At 49.2% G+C, this 19,824-nt stretch overlaps 1 protein-coding gene across 1 annotated transcript in view; it reads right to left on the minus strand.

Annotated features, from left to right (window-relative positions):
• Window positions 1–1,984: 1,984 nt before the first annotated feature.
• Window positions 1,985–19,824, minus strand: part of LOC135511229 (OTU domain-containing protein 4-like) — a 35,094-nt gene continuing 17,254 nt past the window's right edge. The window contains exons 10-22 of the mRNA XM_064932857.1: window positions 19,149–19,213; window positions 18,936–19,036; window positions 18,740–18,849; window positions 18,318–18,504; window positions 11,610–11,769; window positions 11,059–11,106; window positions 9,325–10,750; window positions 9,185–9,253; window positions 8,786–9,028; window positions 5,619–5,659; window positions 4,725–5,520; window positions 4,378–4,475; window positions 1,985–2,958 (exon numbers count right to left, since the gene is read on the minus strand). Of these exons, the coding sequence (XP_064788929.1) occupies window positions 2,341–2,958; window positions 4,378–4,475; window positions 4,725–5,520; window positions 5,619–5,659; window positions 8,786–9,028; window positions 9,185–9,253; window positions 9,325–10,750; window positions 11,059–11,106; window positions 11,610–11,769; window positions 18,318–18,504; window positions 18,740–18,849; window positions 18,936–19,036; window positions 19,149–19,213 (3,962 nt within the window). The 3' untranslated portion in view covers window positions 1,985–2,340. The remainder of the gene's footprint in view (window positions 2,959–4,377; window positions 4,476–4,724; window positions 5,521–5,618; window positions 5,660–8,785; window positions 9,029–9,184; window positions 9,254–9,324; window positions 10,751–11,058; window positions 11,107–11,609; window positions 11,770–18,317; window positions 18,505–18,739; window positions 18,850–18,935; window positions 19,037–19,148; window positions 19,214–19,824) is intronic.

The following is a 19,824-nucleotide window of genomic DNA, read 5'->3' on the forward strand; positions in this document are numbered from 1 at the left end:
AGACAAGGAAAGCTAGCCTGGAACCCAAGCTGACACGCTTCATAGCATGGGTCAGGCTAGAGACCTTTTTCAAACCAACTAGGCAACATCTAAAACACACCCTCACCTTAATCTGACCTTTAACCTAATTTTAGTACCGGTTTGCACATCCGAAACGTCACTTGAATCTCTCATTCATAACGCTGCATGTACTAATAATACTAATCTATTACATTTTTATAGCATTTCATAGAACCTCAAGAGTTCTAGAACACTCCAAGAGTAAAAAAAAGTTAAAAAAAACAATATATGACAGGTCAACCAGTCTTTGAAAGCTGCATTCTACCGCTGATGTGGAGGTTCATGGATTGAGTGGAGAGAGTTGGACCAACAAGCTGCATTCTACCGCTGATGTGGAGGTTCATGGATTGAGTGGAGGGAGTTGGACAGAGGATGGTATGATTACGGGAGTCTTTTGATGGTCTTGTAAGGCAAGTCTGGGCAAGTCCTATCATGTTACATTCCAGGCACTGTAAGAGAAGGCACAGGGACTGAAATAAAAGGGTCTACACAATACAGCATAGATACCAGCTAACAGATTCACCTCCCGTAGATACACCTCCTGTAGATTCACCTCCCACAGATTCAAAAATCCCAGTGGCTAGATGTGCCAAGCTTATAGAGACAAGCTAAGAGACTTGCAGCTGTAATTGCTGCAAAAGGTGGCTCTACAAAGTATTGACTTTGGGGGGTGAATAGTTATGCCACCCCGTGCTTCATGGTTGGGATGGTGTTCTTCGGCTTGCAATCCTCCCCCTTTTTCCTCCAAACATAACGATGGTCATTATGGCCAAACAGTTCTATTTTTGTTTCATCAGACCAGAGGACATTTCTCCAAAAAGTATGATCTTTGTCCCCATGTGCAGTTGCAAACCGTAGTCTGGCTTTTTAATGGCGGTTTTGGAGCAGTGGCTTCTTCCTTGCTGAGCGGCCTTTCAGGTTGTCGATATTGGACTCATTTTTACTGTGGATATAGATACTTTTGTACCCGTTTCCTCCAGCATCTTCACAAGGTCCTCTGCTGTTGTTCTGGGATTGATTTGCACTTATCGCACCAAAGTACGTTCATCTCTAGGAGACAGAACGAGTCTCCTTCCTGAGCGGTATGACGGCTGCGTGGTCCCATGGTGATTATACTTGCGTACTATTGTTTGTACAGATGAACCTTCAGGCGTTTGGAAATTGCTCCCAAGAATGAACCAGACTTGTGGAGGTCTACAATTTTTTTTCTGAGAGGTCTTGGCTGATTTCTTTTGATTTTCCCATGATGTCAAGCAAAGAGGCACTGAGTTTGAAGGTAGGTCTTGAAATACATCCACAGGAACACCTCCAGTTGACTCAAATGTCAATTAGCCTATCAGAAGCTTCTAAAGCCATGATATAATTTTCTGAAATTTTCCAAGCTGTTTAAAAGGCACAGTCAACTTAGTGTATGTAAACTACTGGAATTGTGATAGTGAAATAATCTGTCTAAACAATTGTTGGAAAAATTCCTTGTGTAATGCACAAAGTAGGTGTCCTAACCGACTTGCCAAATCTATAGTTTGTTAACAAGAAATTTGTGGAGTGGTTGAAAAACAAGTTAAAAGGACTCCAACCTATGTAAACTTCCAACTTCACTTATAGCTATTTTTCATCCATTAAAATAACATCAAATTGATCAGAAATATGTTGTAAATGACTATTGTAGCTGGAAACAGCAGATTTTTAATGGAATATCTACATAGGCATACAGAGGCCCATATTTATCATTTTAAAAGGCACTAGATTTTTTATTTTTTTATTTTTTATAATTGCTTAAAAAACAACAACAATTAAGTCAATTTAAGTGACCCCAAACTTGAACGGTAGTGTGTATATATATATATATATATAATCCCATTTATATATATTTACTGATGTGTCAGAAATAAATTTATCTGAAACAGAAACAAAAAAGGCAATGCCTAATACAGCAAACTTTTATTAGACGGAAATGCAAACATCTACCTGGAATACCATTAACATCTTTCAGAGGAGATAGGTTGTATCCCAAATGAACACCCTAATCCCTATATAGTGCACTACTTTTGACCAGGGCCCTATTGGGGGGGGGTAGTGCACTATATATGGGATACAAGCCTAAGTCCAGAAAGCAACAATAACATGGAGAAAGACACTTGACAGATTTTTTTCCTTTTTTAAAAGACGAGTCCAACGACAGCTATATAATCCCACAAACCAGACGATTAAAATACCAAATCAGATTTTTTTTTTTTATATATAAACAACCCCCCCCCCCAAAAAAGCCATATCAGCCAATCAAATCTCACAAATCTGTATAAGGGGGTTCCTCATCCCACTAGAGTTGCCTGCCTCTCTGCCATTGGATTGCTGTTGATTGTAGTGGTAGCTCCTCCCCCGACCCCTCACATTTTGTCCTTTGGAGGTGGTGTCGCCCCCTCTTCCTTCCTGCTTCCTGTCCCCTCGGTCTTGCTCCCGGAAACCTTCCCTGTTATCTCTCCTCCCCACTCCTCGGTAACCTCCTACCCCCCGTCTCTCCCCCCTCCAACGGTTCTCTCTATACCCTCTGGCTCCTCCTCCCTCCTCGTGTCCTCCCCTCCCTCCTCCACCTCTGAAGGAGCGACTGTAGAACTTCTTTCCGTTTCTGAGGGCATGGTCATTAGGGTCTAGCCACTCCCCTCCCACCCAGTCTCGGTCCGATGATGTTAAGTCGCTTGGGGCCTGGGGCACTAAATATGAAGTCTCGCCCCAGCTCCCCGTCGTCGTCTCATTGGCCGTTTTCATTTTAAACTCCGCCCTGCTCTGGGTCATGGGGGCGTCGCCCGCACCCTGCGTCGCCATGCCGACGGATACATCCTTGAACATGGTCTGGGCACTTAGTGTTGTTATCAGGTGACCCTCGGGGACCCATGTGACCTGAGAGAGGTAAGAGAGATAAGTAACAGTACAAAATCAGAAACACAAATCAATGAACAACAAAATCCCATGACTAAAACTTAAGTCGATCAAAATACACATTTGGGTAGCGTGTCACTGACATCGACCTTGAGGGGTTATAAGATTGGTGGAATCATTTCAAAAGTTGCATAAACACACAGGCTAACAAAATAAAATAAAAATGGACGTTTACCTAAAAGTGTATTTTGAACACAACAGAGTTTCAGAATAGGTGATTTAGAGAGACGACCATAAATCACGGAGAACAAGATCCTGCACCCTCAACATGGTAAGGGAAACAGCCAACTTGTACCGCCATTAAATGAAAAGGGAGTGGATCCATGTCTGTTTGAGCAGGATTCCCTAAAATGGCCGCCAGACATTTGGACGCCTGCTCTTTCAAAGTGTTCTGGTGAGAAACGCTCAGAAAATGTCCCGTCGCTTTCCCTCTCGACCAGAGTCCAGATTATGACACTGTTAAAAGATGTTGTCAGCCTCCCGGGTGGCGAGTGGTTAAGGGCGCTGTACTGCAGCACCAGCTGTGCCACCAGAGACTCTGGGTTCGCGCCCAGGCTGTCGTAACCGAACCGGGAGGTTCAATCGTCCGGGTTAGGGAGTGTTTGGCCGGTAGGGATGTCCTTGTTAATCGTGCCCCAGTGACTCATGTGGCAGGCCGGGCGCACAAACCAAAGTTGCCAGGTGCACGGTGTTTCCTCCGTGTCTCTTGTCGAAGTGCAACAGGTGATATTTAACGGCTGGCCCAGGTGCTATTTAGAGGCTGACCCAGGTGATATTTAGAGGCTGGCCCAGGTGATATTAGGGGACCATACAGCCAATCTATAGTGTAACATAGTGGACCATACAGCCCATCTATAGTGTAACACAGCCTGGGGTTGGTCCATCTGCATTTACCCCAGGAAGAAAAATAACATTACCGTGGTTGACCAGATGGTATACAGTTGACTAGATGGTATACAGGTACAGTCAAAAGTGACTTTAAGCAGCAGGTTAGGAAAACCAACCCTGCCTTAGTTAGGAAAACCAACCCTGCCTTAGTTAGGAAAACCAACCCTGCCTTAGTTAGGAAAACCAACCCTGCCTTAGTTAGGAAAACCAACCCTGCCTTAGTTAGGAAAACCAACCCTGCCTTAGTTAGGAGAACTAACCCAGCAGGTGTGGAGAACTAACCCAGCAGGTGTGGAGAACTAACCCAGCAGGTGTGGAGAACTAACCCAGCAGGTGTGGAGAACTAGGTTAAAGTTAGGAAAGGGGTAAAGGGTTAGCTAAAATGCTAACATTCTCTCCGACCATGCACTTTTTTTTTTTTTTTAAACAATACTTTGGCAAACGATGTAGCCCACTTTGTCAGAACGCCATTGCTGCTCCATCAAGACTTACCTGCTCAGTAGGAGGAAGAGGGTTCACTAGCAGAGTGCCAGCCGTCTTCATGTCTCCCTGTCCTCTGTCTGCGAAGCCTGCAAGAACAGTCTGTAAAGCTGAGACAATAACCCGAACATTAGAGACCGACCAAACCGTCCACTTATATCGTTGATTACCATAAATAAAAAAGGTTCCTACTAGAGAAATGTGAGGCTTGAAATTAGCTCTAAATCCTCTGTTAGTAAAGTGAGAGAATGTGTTCAACCTCTAAATCTCTAAACAAGTAAAAAGAGTGATAAGTTGGAAACAAAAAAAACAACAAAAAAAAAAAATTGATCACAAAATGTAGAGAGGTCAGCACTCACCTCTCTCTGTGTTGGAAGCAGTAGTACTAGACAAGGTAGTAGCAGCAGCAGCAGTAGTAATATTGACAACAGAGGTAGTATTAGCTTTATGGTTCTCCAGGGGACTGTGGCTGGACCTCATACCCAGGGAAGAGGCACCGCTGGCGGGGAAAGGATCCAGTGGTCCTTGGGTCTGGTTCCCACTGGGCAGCCTCGGGGGAGGGTACCCCAGAGACGCTGATTGGTACTGGGGTACGGAGGGAGGGGAGGCGGCTGGAGCTGGAGTGTAGGGCTGAGCTTGCGAGGTGTGGGTAGAGGATTGGGGTGCAGTCGGGTACTGGTTGGGAGGTGCAGGTTGGGGTGCTTGTGGAGAGTATTGTGTCAGGGGTGTGGGTACAGAGCATACCCCAGCGTAGGCGTTCGGTCGCGGGGTAACGTTGCTACACCAGGGTAGAGAGCCAGCCATACGTGGCTGGAACGGCACGGGCTGGGTTGAGGCAGGGTGAAGGTGGCGGTTGGAAGGGTACCCCAGGGCGGAGCGCCCATCCTGCCCGTATCTGAACTCCATATGCTGGGGAGGTTCTGCAGCCGTTTGGGGGGTTGATCTCTGGAGGTTGTCATGCAGATGGAGGCCCCCCAAGCCCGAGGGGTACTGAGGGTGGGGGTGTCCGTACCCCTCCTGTGGCACGGTGGAGGGGTGGGAGGGGTACCAGTGGGAAGAGGGGAGGGAGACTGAGGGTAGTTTGGGCTGCATGCTGTAGGCCTGGTGAAGAGGGAGGATGTAAGAGTGGGGGGGCCACATGGGGTTGGTGAACGCCTGGAGGGGGAAGGGAGGAACAAGTGTGTTGGTCAGTAGCATATTTACAGCCACTTTAAGAGCTACCAAGATACGCTGCAATGTAGTTTGGTCATTACCTTCACACCAAGGTTGAAGAAAAACCTCAGGATGTTGACATCTGTAGAGAGAGTATTTAAACATAAAAAATAAAATAAAAAGGTTTTGTCAGATATTATTCATCCTAATCAGACAGGTGTTTCACATGGACGATACATTGGGGATAATATATAAGTACTGGAAACAATAGAACACTGTGAAGACTCTGGGAAACCAGGCCTGGTATTCAGAGCCGACTTTGAAAAGGCTTTTGATAAAGTACGACTAGAATTTACATATAAATTCCTGAAATATTTTACATTTTGGAGAATCTCTTATATAAATGGGTTAAAGTTATGTATAGTAACGCCAGGTGTAAAGCAGTAAATAAATGGCTACATCTCAGAAAGTATAAACTGTCAAGAGGAGTAAAACAAGGTTGTCCACTGTCAGCATATATATTTAATATGGCCATCAAAACGTTAGCTGTTAAAACTAGATGCAATATTAATATAAAAGGCCTAGAAATCCAGGGATTAAACACTAAGGTGTCATTGTACGCTGATGATTCACTTAAAATGTATTTATTTTTTTACACACCTTTATTTAACGAGGCAAGTCAGTTGAAAACAAATGATTATTTTCAATGAAGGTGTCATTGTACGCTGATGATTCATGTTTTCTTTTAAATCCACAATCTGAATCCTTCCACAGCCTCAGAGGATCTAGATACTTTTGCTAACCTCTCTGGATTAAAACCAAAATATGTACTACTATATTACTTATTGGATTACTAAAAAATATTAACTTTTACATTACCGCGTAGTATAATATTTGTAAATAATATCATAAATAGGACTGGTGGAGTTGTCACACATGCAGCTAACAAAAATATGGAAATGTCTGCTCTACCCAAATTACAACAAATTACAACAAACTAAAAACAAATAGAATTACCACAAAAATGCAAGAGGAAGGGGGAGCCTAACTACCTGGAGCTAACTCTGCACTACTGGGGTGATTTGAAAAGTTATAATGAATCAATAATACTCTGAGCAAAAATATATATATATATATCTTTAAATTTACAATCTGTAGAATATATGAGAACAGAAGGGTTCAGAGCTTTTGTGAAACAGCAAAATATGACAAATAGAAATCAAAACTGGATGGTGTTCAGAGATAGATGGGAGGGGTTGAGGGGAGCTGAAGGACTGGATGGTGTTCAGAAATAGATGGGAGGGGGTTGAGGGGAGCTGAAGGACTGGATGGTGGTCAGAGATAGATGGGAGGGGGTTGAGGGGAGCTGAAGGACTGGATGGTGGTCAGAGATAGATGGGAGGGGTTGAGGGGAGCTGAAGGACTGGATGGTGGTCAGAGATAGATGGGAGGGGTTGAGGGGAGCTGAAGGACTGGATGGTAGTCAGAGATAGATGGGAGGGGTTGAGGGGAGCTGAAGGACTGGATGGTGATCAGAGATAGATGGGAGGGGTTGAGGGGAGCTGAAGGACTGGATGGTGGTCAGAGATAGATGGGAGGGGTTGATGGGAGCTGAAGGACTGGATGGTGGTCAGAGATAGATGGGAGGGGTTGAGGGGAGCTGAAGGACTGGATGGTAGTCAGAGATAGATGGGAGGGGTTGAGGGGAGCTGAAGGACTGGATGGTGTTCAGAGATAGATGGGAGGGGTTGATGGGAGCTGAAGGACTGGATGGTGGTCAGAGATAGATGGGAGGGGGTTGAGGGGAGCTGAAGGACTGGATGGTGGTCAGAGATAGATGGGAGGGGTTGATGGGAGCTGAAGGACTGGATGGTGTTCAGAGATAGATGGGAGGGGTTGAGGGGAGCTGAAGGACTGGATGGTGTTCAGAGATAGATGGGAGGGGTTGAGGGGAGCTGAAGGACTGGATGGTGGTCAGAGATAGATGGGAGGGGTTGAGGGGAGCTGAAGGACTGGATGGTGTTCAGAGATAGATGGGAGGGGTTGAGAGGAGCTGAAGGACTGGATGGTGTTCAGAGATAGATGGGAGGGGTTGAGGGGAGCTGAAGGACTGGATGGTGGTCAGAGATAGATGGGAGGGGTTGAGGGGAGCTGAAGGACTGGATGGTAGTCAGAGATAGATGGGAGGGGTTGAGGGGAGCTGAAGGACTGGATGGTAGTCAGAGATAGATGGGAGGGGTTGAGGGGAGCTGAAGGACTGGATGGTGTTCAGAGATAGATGGGAGGGGTTGAGGGGAGCTGAAGGACTGGATGGTGGTCAGAGATAGATGGGAGGGGTTGAGGGGAGCTGAAGGACTGGATGGTGGTCAGAGATAGATGGGAGGGGTTGAGGGGAGCTGAAGGACTGGATGGTGTTCAGAGATAGATGGGAGGGGTTGAGGGGAGCTGAAGGACTGGATGGTGTTCAGAGATAGATGGGAGGGGTTGAGAGGAGCTGAAGGACTGGATGGTGTTCAGAGATAGATGGGAGGGGTTGAGGGGAGCTGAAGGACTGGATGGTGTTCAGAGATAGATGGGAGGGGTTGAGGGGAGCTGAAGGACTGGATGGTGTTCAGAGATAGATGGGAGGGGTTGAGGGGAGCTGAAGGACTGGATGGTGTTCAGAGATAGATGGGAGGGGTTGAGGGGAGCTGAAGGACTGGATGGTGTTCAGAGATAGATGGGAGGGGTTGAGGGAGCTGAAGGACTGGATGGTGGTCAGAGATAGATGGGAGGGGTTGAGGGGAGCTGAAGGACTGGATGGTGGTCAGAGATAGATGGGAGGGGTTGAGGGGAGCTGAAGGACTGGATGGTGGTCAGAGATAGATGGGAGGGGTTGAGGGGAGCTGAAGGACTGGATGGTGGTCAGAGATAGATGGGAGGGGTTGATGCGCTGCACACTTTAATAGCATCATGTTTATATATTTGGGCTTGGAGAGGCTTGGAGAGGCTTGGGGAGGGTATCAAGTCAGGCCAAGTCAAAAGGCTCAAGTCCAAGTTAAGTCACGAGTCATTGGTGTCAAAGTCGAGTTGCAAGTCATCATATGTGTGACCCGCGTCATGTGACCCCGAGTCCGCGCCATGTGACCCCGAGTCCGCGCCATGTGACCCCGAGTCCACACCCCTGGTATGTATGCGCTGGAAGTAGAAGCCTAAGTGTTGTTGTCCATTAGTTAACGGGTGGTAGGGTTAGGGGACAATAATAAAATATATATATTTCACTACTCACCTCGTGGCAGGTCCTCTCCCGTGTGGATATAAGAATAAGGGGGAGTCTGGACGATCTCTTCCTTGTCAGTCAAAGGAAACCCTGGGAACAGGGGGTCTTGGTAGAGATGAGCCAGCTGGTGGAACGACAGGGGGGGCTGGGTGACAGTCTGGGGCTGGAGGGGGGATGGGGAGAGCCCGGGGGGAAGGGAAGGGTGGTTGGTGGGGAGGAAGGAAGTGGGGGGAACAACGATGTGGGATAAAGCTGTTGAAGAGGAGAGACAATTGTATTTGTACTTGTTCTTTAACCAATCCTGTGGCAGCATTGAGATGAACACTACAAGGAGAGGACAGGAGAGACAAGTAAAATCACTTCTTTATTAGGTAACACAGAAAACAAACACACTGTAGGGGATGTTACCTGGGGTGTAGGCTGAGGAGACCTCACTGGATGGAGGATCCAGGGAGAGGGGGGGCTGGGAGAGGGGGGCTGGGAGAGGGGGGCTGGGAGAGGGGGCTGGGAGAAGTGGGGCTGGGAGAAGTGGGGCTGGGAGAGGGGGCTGGGAGAGGGGGGGCTGGGAGAAGTGGGGCTGGGAGAGGGGGGCTGGGAGAAGTGGGGCTGGGAGAGGTGGGGCTGGGAGAGGGGGGGCTGGGAGAGGGGGGGCTGGGAGAAGTGGGGCTGGGAGAGGGGGGGCTGGGAGAGAGAACATTGGGGAAGATAGGGTTGACCAGATTGTGGAAGAGAGGAGGGGTGGGTGAGATTGAGAGAGGGGGGGTTGAGAGGGACAGTCTGTATTGTCTGAGGGGATTGGGCCACCGTGTCGGGCACAGAGGTCACCGTGTCGGGCACAGAGGTCACCGTGTCGGGCACAGAGGTCACCAGAGGTGGGGCAGTAAAAACCCCAGACACAGGTGGGGCGAGGTGAGGGGTGGGGACGACCGGAACAGCAGCAGTTGTTGTTTTAGGCCAGGAGTTGACATGGAAAGGGTTGGAAGGAATGGTGGTTGGAGGAAGGTTAGGAGTAGCAGGAAGGTTAGGAGTGGGAGGAAGGTTAGGAGTAGCAGGAAGGTTAGGAGTAGCAGGAAGGTTAGGAGTAGCAGGAAGGTTAGGAGTAGCAGGAAGGTTAGGAGTAGCAGGAAGGTTAGGAGTAGCAGGAAGGTTAGGAGTGGGAGGAAGGTTAGGAGTGGGAGGAAGGTTAGGAGTGGGAGGAAGGTTAGGAGTGGGAGGAAGGTTAGGAGAGGGAGGAAGGTTAGGAGTGGCAGGAAGGTTAGGAGTGGCAGGAAGGTTAGGAGTGGGAGGAAGGTTAGGAGTGGCAGGAAGGTTAGGAGTGGGAGGAAGGTTAGGAGTGGGAGGAAGGTTAGGAGTGGCAGGAAGGTTAGGAGTGGCAGGAAGGTTAGGAGTGGGAGGAAGGTTAGGAGTGGCAGGAAGGTTAGGAGTGGGAGGAAGGTTAGGAGTGGGAGGAAGGTTAGGAGTGGGAGGAAGGTTAGGAGTGGGAGGAAGGTTAGGAGTAGCAGGAAGGTTAGGAGTGGGAGGAAGGTTAGGAGTGGCAGGAAGGTTAGGAGTAGCAGGAAGGTTAGGAGTGGCAGGAAGGTTAGGAGTGGCAGGAAGGTTAGGAGTGGGAGGAAGGTTAGGAGTGGCAGGAAGGTTAGGAGTGGGAGGAAGGTTAGGAGTGGGAGGAAGGTTAGGAGTGGGAGGAAGGTTAGGAGTGGGAGGAAGGTTAGGAGTGGGAGGAAGGTTAGGAGTGGGAGGAAGGTTAGTAGTAGCAGGAAGGTTAGGAGTGGGAGGAAGGTTAGGAGTGGGAGGAAGGTTAGGAGTGGGAGGAAGGTTAGGAGTGGGAGGAAGGTTAGTAGTAGCAGGAAGGTTAGGAGTGGGAGGAAGGTTAGGAGTGGGAGGAAGGTTAGGAGTGGGAGGAAGGTTAGGAGTGGGAGGAAGGTTAGGAGTGGGAGGTGATGGGGTCTTCCTCTCCTCCTCTAGTGTTGATCTCCTCTACAAAACACAATAGGTAAAGATTAGCATCAAAAACACCCACAGGCCCTCCAGACAGACAGACCCACCCACAGGCCCTCCAGACAGACAGACCCACCCACAGGCCCTCCAGACAGACAGACCCACCCACAGGCCCTCCAGACAGACAGACCCACCCACAGGCCCTCCAGACAGACAGACAGACAGACCCTCCAGACAGACAGACAGACAGACCCTCCAGACAGACAGACCCACCCACAGGCCCTCCAGACAGACAAACCCACAGTTGAGAAATAAAGACAATTCAAAGTGTTTAGAACGTAACTCACCATGCCTCTGCCTGTCCTCTTCTTCCCCTCACTGGCATTAGACACCACCTGAGAGCGAGACAGAAAGACAGCAGGGGCAGAGACAGCGGGGGCAGAGACAGCAGGGAGGAGAAGTTTATCATGGGTTAAGTATAGTCTTAACAAAAAAACATTTTGACACACACCTCCTCCTCCTCGCCCCCCCCAGACACACGCCCCCCCAGACACACGCCCCCCCCCCAGACACCACCTCCTCGCTCCCCCCGACACACGCCGCCTCCACCTCGCCCCCCAGACACTCCTCGCTCCCCCCAGACACACGCCCCCCCAGACACCACCTCCTCGCTCCCCCCAGACACACCCCCCCCCCCAGACACCACCTCCTCGCTCCCCCAGACACACCCCCCCCCAGACACCACCTCCTCGCTCCCCCCCCCCAGACACCACCTCCTCGCTCCCCCAGACACACGCCCCCCAGACACCACCTCCTCGCTCCCCCCAGACACACGCCGCCTCCTCGCCCCCCAGACACACCTCCTCCTCGCTCCCCCAGACACACGCCTCCTCCTCACCCCCAGTGCAGGGAAGCTTCTCTCATCCCGTAGCTCCATCTCCAGCAGGGCCATGTTCCTCTGTTCCTCCTCTTTGGCTTGACGCTGGGCCTCTGATAGACCAAATGCTGCTACTGCTGCTACTGAAGCTGCCTCTGACACAGAGCTGGAAGAGGGTCTCCTGATACAGTCAACAACCAGACAGTCAACAACCAGCCAGTCAACAACCAGCCAGTCAACAACCAGCCAGTCAACAACCAGCCAGTCAATAACCAGCCAGTCAACAACCAGCCCACACAGTCAATAACCAGCCAGTCAACAACCAGCCAGTCAACAACCAGCCAGTCAACAACCAGCCAGTCAACAACCAGCCAGTCAACAACCAGCCCACACAGTCAATAACCAGCCAGTCAACAACCAGCCCACACAGTCAACCAGCCAGTCAACAACCAGCCCACACAGTCAACAACCAGCCCACACAGTCAACAACCAGCCCGTCAACAACCAGCCCGTCAACAACCAGCCCGTCAACAACCAGCCCGTCAACAACCAGCCCGTCAACAACCAGCCCGTCAACAACCAGCCCACACAGTCAATAACCAGCCCACACAGTCAATAACCAGCCAGTCAATAACCAGCCAGTCAATAACCAGCCAGTCAATAACCAGCCAGTCAACAACCAGCCCACACAGTCAACAACCAGCCCACACAGTCAACAACCAGCCCACACAGTCAACAACCAGCCAGTCAACAACCAGCCAACACAGTCAACAACCAGCCCACACAGTCAACAACCAGCCAGTCAACAACCAGCCAGTCAACAACCAGCCAGTCAACAACCAGCCCACACAGTCAACAACCAGCCCACACAGTCAACAACCAGCCAGTCAACAACCAGCCAACACAGTCAATAACCAGCCAGTCAATAACCAGCCAACACAGTCAACAACCAGCCCACACAGTCAACAACCAGCCCACACAGTCAACAACCAGCCAGTCAACAACCAGCCAGTCAACAACCAGCCAGTCAATAACCAGCCAACACAGTCAACAACCAGCCCACACAGTCAACAACCAGCCCACACAGTCAACAACCAGCCCACACAGTCAACAACCAGCCCACACAGTCAACAACCAGCCCACACAGTCAACAACCAGCCAGTCAACAACCAGCCAGTCAACAACCAGCCAGTCAATAACCAGCCAACACAGTCAACAACCAGCCCACACAGTCAACAACCAGCCCAGCCAGTCAACAACCAGCCAGTCAATAACCAAGCCACACAGTCAACAACCAGCCAGTCAACAACCAGCCCACACAGTCAACAACCAGCCCACACAGTCAACAACCAGCCCACACAGTCAACAACCAGCCAGTCAATAACCAGCCCACACAGTCAACAACCAGCCCACACAGTCAACAACCAGCCAGTCAACAACCGGCCCACACAGTCAACAACCGGCCCACACAGTCAACAACCGGCCCACACAGTCAACAACCGGCCCACACAGTCAACAACCGGCCCACACAGTCAACAACCGGCCCACACAGTCAACAACCGGCCCACACAGTCAACAACCGGCCCACACAGTCAACAACCGGCCCACACAGTCAACAACCGGCCCACACAGTCAACAACCGGCCCACACAGTCAACAACCGGCCCACACAGTCAACAACCGGCCCACACAGTCAACAACCGGCCCACACAGTCAACAACCGGCCCACACAGTCAACAACCGGCCCACACAGTCAACAACCGGCCAACACAGTCAATAACCAGCCAGTCAACAACCAGCCAGTCAACAACCAGCCAACACAGTCAATAACCAGCCAGTCAATAACCAGCCAGTCAACAACCGGCCCACACAGTCAACAACCGGCCCACACAGTCAACAACCGGCCCACACAGTCAACAACCGGCCCACACAGTCAACAACCGGCCCACACAGTCAACAACCGGCCCACACAGTCAACAACCGGCCCACACAGTCAACAACCGGCCCACACAGTCAACAACCGGCCCACACAGTCAACAACCGGCCCACACAGTCAACAACCGGCCAACACAGTCAACAACCGGCCCACACAGTCAACAACCGGCCAACACAGTCAATAACCAGCCAACACAGTCAATAACCAGCCAGTCAACAACCAGCCAGTCAACAACCAGCCAACACAGTCAATAACCAGCCAGTCAACAACCAGCCAGTCAACAACCAGCCAGTCAACAACCAGCCAGTCAACAACCAGCCAGTCAACAACCAGCCCACACAGTCAACAACCAGCCCACACAGTCAACAACCAGCCCACACAGTCAATAACCAGCCAACACAGTCAACAACCAGCCAACACAGTCAATAACCAGCCCACACAGTCAATAACCAGCCCACACAGTCAATAACCAGCCCACACAGTCAACAACCAGCCCACACAGTCAACAACCAGCCAACACAGTCAATAACCAGCCAACACAGTCAACAACCAGCCAGTCAACAACCAGCCCACACAGTCAACAACCAGCCCACACAGTCAACAACCAGCCCACACAGTCAATAACCAGCCAACACAGTCAACAACCAGCCAACACAGTCAATAACCAGCCCACACAGTCAATAACCAGCCCACACAGTCAATAACCAGCCCACACAGTCAACAACCAGCCCACACAGTCAACAACCAGCCCACACAGTCAACAACCAGCCCACACAGTCAACAACCAGCCCACACAGTCAACAACCAGCCCACACAGTCAATAACCAGCCCACACAGTCAACAACCAGCCCACACAGTCAACAACCAGCCAACACAGTCAACAACCAGCCCACACAGTCAACAACCAGCCCACACAGTCAATAACCAGCCCACACAGTCAACAACCAGCCCACACAGTCAACAACCAGCCCACACAGTCAACAACCAGCCCACACAGTCAACAACCAGCCCACACAGTCAATAACCAGCCCACACAGTCAACAACCAGCCCACACAGTCAACAACCAGCCCACACAGTCAATAACCAGCCCACACAGTCAACAACCAGCCCACACAGTCAACAACCAGCCCACACAGTCAACAACCAGCCAACACAGTCAACAACCAGCCCACACAGTCAACAACCAGCCCACACAGTCAACAACCAGCCCACACAGTCAACAACCAGCCCACACAGTCAACAACCGGCCCACACAGTCAACAACCAGCCAACACAGTCAACAACCAGCCCACACAGTCAACAACCAGCCCACACAGTCAACAACCAGCCCACACAGTCAACAACCAGCCCACACAGTCAATAACCAGCCAACACAGTCAATAACCAGCCAACACAGTCAATAACCAGCCAACAGTCAATAACCAGCCCACACAGTCAACAACCAGCCAACACAGTCAATAACCAGCCCACACAGTCAATAATAATAATAGGGTCCTGTGTGGCTCAGTCGGTAGAGCATGGCGCTTGCAACGCCAAGCGTCGTGGGTTCGATTCCCGCTGGGGCCACCCATATGTAAAAGTAGTGGCCCCAGCCGACTTGTAAGTCGCTTTGGACAAAAGCGTCTGCTAAATGGGATATATATCTTGTAAAATAACCAGCCCACACAGTCAACAACCAGCCCACAGTCAATAACCAGCCCACAGTCAATAACCAGCCAGTCAATAACCAGCCAACACAGTCAACAACCAGCCAACACAGTCAATAACCAGCCAGTCAATAACCAGCCAACAACCAGCCCACAAAGTCAATAACCAGCCAACACAGTCAATAACCAGCCCACACAGTCAACAACCAGCCCACACAGTCAACAACCAGCCAACACAGTCAACAACCAGCCAACACAGTCAACAACCAGCCAACACAGTCAATAACCAGCCAGTCAATAACCAGCCCACACAGTCAACAACCAGCCAACACAGTCAACAACCAGCCAACACAGTCAACAACCAGCCAACACAGTCAACAACCAGCCAACACAGTCAACAACCAGCCAACACAGTCAATAACCAGCCAACACAGTCAATAACCAGCCAACACAGTCAATAACCAGCCAACACAGTCAATAACCAGCCAGTCAATAACCAGCCAGTCAATAACCAGCCAGTCAATAACCAGCCAACAACCAGCCCACACAGTCAATAACCAGCCAACACAGTCAATAACCAGCCAACACAGTCAATAACCAGCCAACACAGTCAATAACCAGCCAACACAGTCAATAACCAGCCAACACAGTCAATAACCAGCCAACAACCAGCCCACACAGTCAATAACCAGCCCACACAGTCAACAACCAGCCAACACAGTCAATAACCAGCCAACACAGTCAATAACCAGCCCACACAGTCAACAACCAGCCAACACAGTCAATAACCAGCCCACACAGTCAATAACCAGCCCACACAGTCAATAACCAGCCCACACAGTCAACAACCAGCCAACACAGTCAACAACCAGCCCACACAGTCAACAACCAGCCCACACAGTCAATAACCAGCCCACACAGTCAACAACCAGCCAACACAGTCAATAACCAGCCAACAGTCAATAACCAGCCAACACAGTCAATAACCAGCCAACACAGTCAATAACCAGCCAACAGTCAATAACCAGCCAACAGTCAATAACCAGCCAACAGTCAATAACCAGCCAACACAGTCAATAACCAGCCAACACAGTCAATAACCAGCCAACAGTCAATAACCAGCCAGTCAATAATGAGTAACAGTGCATTCGGAAAGTATTCAGACCCCCTTGACTTTTTCACACATTTTGTTAAGTTCCGGCCTTATTCTAAATATGGATCCCATAAAACATGTTCCTCATCAATCTACACATACCCCATAATGACAAAGTGAAAACAGGTTTATTCATTTTGGCAAATGTCATAAAAAATAAATAAATAAGGTAGTTCTGTTTAAGTTAAGTATTCAGACCCTTTTTTTATGAGACTCGACATTGAGCTCAGGCGCATCCTGTTTCCATTGATCTTCCTTGAGATGAGAAGGATTCACATGTGAGGCCATGTACTAAACACATGCTATATCAAATAAATGTTTATTTGTCACATGCACAAAATATAGCAGGTGTAAAAGGTACAGTGATTGTTTTTGATATTGCTACTATGCACTAAGAGTCCCCAGAAAATATATTATTGTTATTAGATGCTTACCCGACAAACTTGTCTAAATTGATTAAGATTGAATCCTACTACACCGGCTCTGACGCTCGTCTGTTGTGGCAGGGCTTGAAAACTATTACGGACTACAAATGGAAACCCAGACTCGAGCTGCCCAGTGATGGGAGCCTACCAGACGAGCTGAATGCCTTCTATGCTCGCTTCGAGGCAAGCAACACTGAAGCATGCATGAGAGCACCAGCTGTTCTTGATGACTGGAAGAAAACGGTGCGGTAGAAAGAGCTGTCAACACTGAACGTTATTGACAGAAGCTTGCTACATGGCAGACCAATCCAAACTCATCTCTCTCAGCATGTCCAGCCCATACATTATTTAAGCCAATCATGGCTAGTGGGAAGGCTCCTTGCTTATTCCTGAGCAAATAGTCATTTAACTATTTTATTCGTATTTATGGATGGATACAAGTTTGTTATTAAGGCACATGAAATTTCACATGTCCCAGAAGGCATTTCTGCCCCAGAAGGCATTTTGATAAAACATTTAATTAAGTGAAGCGCGACATTAGGTCCCACAATTGACAGTGCACGTCAAAACAAAACACAGCCATGAGGTCAAAGGAACTGTCCGTAGAGCTCAGAGGCAGGATTGTGTCGAGGCACAGATCTGGACAAGAGTACCAAAACATTTCTGCAGCATTGAAGGTCACTGACAGAGCTCCAGAGAACCTTCCAGAAGGACAACCATCTCTGCAGCACTGCACCAAATCAGGCCTTTAAAAGGTAGAGTGGCCAGATGGAAGCCACTCCTCAGTAAAACGCACAGGACAGCCCGCTTGGAGTTTGCCAAAAGGCACCTAAAGTCTCTCAAACCATGGGAAACAAGATTCTGTGGTCTGAAGAAACAAAGATTGAACTCTTTGGCTTGAATGCCAAGCGTCACGTCTAGACGAAACCTGGCTCCATCCCTACGATGAAGCATGGTGGTGGCAGAATCATGCTGTAGGGATGTTTTTCAGTGACAGGAACCAAGAGACTAGTCAGGATCGAGGGAAAGATCAACGGAGCAAAGTACAGAGAGATCCTTGATGAAAACCTGCTCCAGAGCACTCAGGACCTCAGACTGGGGTGAAGGTTCATCTTCCAACAGTACAACAACCCTAAGCACACATTCAAGACAATGCAGGAGTGGCTTCGGGACAAGTGTCTGAATGTCCTTGAGTGGCCCAGCCAGAACCCGATCGAACATCTCTGGAGAGACCTGAAAATAGCTGTGCAGCAACACTCCCCATCCAACCTCACAGAGCTTGAGAGGATCTGCAGAGAAGATTTGGAGAAACTCCCCAAATACAGGTGTGCCAAGCTGGTAGCTTCATACCCAAGAAGATGTGATTCTGTAATCGCTTCCAAAGATGCTTCAACAAAGTACTGAGTCTGAATACTTATGTAAATGTGATATATCAGGGTTTTGCAAAAAAATTCTTAAAACGTGTTTTTGTTTTGTCATTATGGGGAAATCGTTTGTAGACTAACCCTAGGGTTTGTTTACATCTGAGATGTAAAAATGTACAAATGTAGTATTGGGGTCCAAATAGACCTGGTGTTGAGGTGGGGGGTGCTCCGGACACCTCCCTCCTCTACGGTGGCCTGCAGGGGCCAAGAGTGCTGCTTCTGGACACCACGCCCACCACTTTGGGAGGGTCCTTTAGCCTGGGAGACAGACGGCGTTGCCGACGGCGTTGAAGGTTTCCCCGACTTCCTCCCTCTTCCCCTGCCCTCCCAATCTGGAGAGAGAGAGAGGGAAGAGTTGAGAGTGTTCATCAACAGAACACAGCTCATTCTAAAACAACTATATTCCAGAACACAAGAGTTCGATCAAAGACTCTCGAATCCAGAGCAGGAAAAGGTTATTCAAGAATACTGTTGGGAAGATGCAAGAGGTTTCATAGAGTTAGTGGCTAGGGGACTTGTGTAATGCCCTTAACAGAGATTAGGGGGCTAGGGGACGGTTGTCCTTACCAGAGTTTGGAGCAGAGCCGTTGTTCAGTCTCTTTCCATCTCGGGCCACCGTGCTCCAGGACAACGTCTCATCTGTGGGGGGGCGCAGGTTCCAGAGGGACACAGTGTGTCTGGACAAACACACAAATTAATGTTATATAAAAAATAGAGAGTAAATCAGAGAACAAAGATAATATAAAAAGGAGAGATGACCTACTTCTTGCCCAGTTCCTCTATGAAGACAGTGACGGGCCCGTTGTCAGGCGACACTTCCTGGATGTAGGCGCCATAGTAACGCCCACCGTTATCAAGGCGAACCTAGAGGGGGCGGGACAGAACTACACTATCAGGGAGCATCCACACAAAAAAACAGTCAGTAGAGAGAAGACCTCACACACACACATACATATATATACACACACACACACACCTTGCACTTGTCTCCCACTGTATACTGCATCCCAGCGGCGATGCAGAAATCCAGCTTCTGCTGAGCTGAAACAGGAAGTAACCAAGTTATAACAGGTGAACAAGAGCACCATGACACCACCACAGGTTATTATAGTAAATGACAACTGAAAACAAAAAAAACTAAACTACAATTGAAAAACTATTAAGCCCCCAAAAAATAAAAACTTTTGTATTTGACTGCATAAAAAAGCCTTCCCAGAAGAGTGGAGGCTGTTATAGCAGCAATGTTCCAACATCTAGTGGAAAGCCTTCCCAGAAGAGTGGAGGCTGTTATAGCAGCAATGTTCCAACATCTAGTGGAAAGCCTTCCCAGAAGAGTGGAGGCTATTATAGCAGCAATGTTCCAACATCTAGTGGAAAGCCTTCCCAGAAGAGTGGAGGCTGTTATAGCAGCAATGTTCCATCATCTAGTGGAAAGCCTTCCCAGAAGAGTGGAGGCTGTTATAGCAGCAATGTTCCAACATCTAGTGGAAAGCCTTCCCAGAAGAGTGGAGGCTGTTATAGCAGCAATGTTCCAACATCTAGTGGAAAGCCTTCCCAGAAGAGTGGAGGCTGTTATAGCAGCAAAGCGGTGACCAACTCCATATTAATGCCTTGATTTTGGAATGAGATGTCGGACGAGCAGTTGTCCACAT

Source organism: Oncorhynchus masou, chromosome 23, assembly GCF_036934945.1.
Source record: "Oncorhynchus masou masou isolate Uvic2021 chromosome 23, UVic_Omas_1.1, whole genome shotgun sequence".
Taxonomy (NCBI): Eukaryota; Metazoa; Chordata; class Actinopteri; order Salmoniformes; family Salmonidae; genus Oncorhynchus; species Oncorhynchus masou.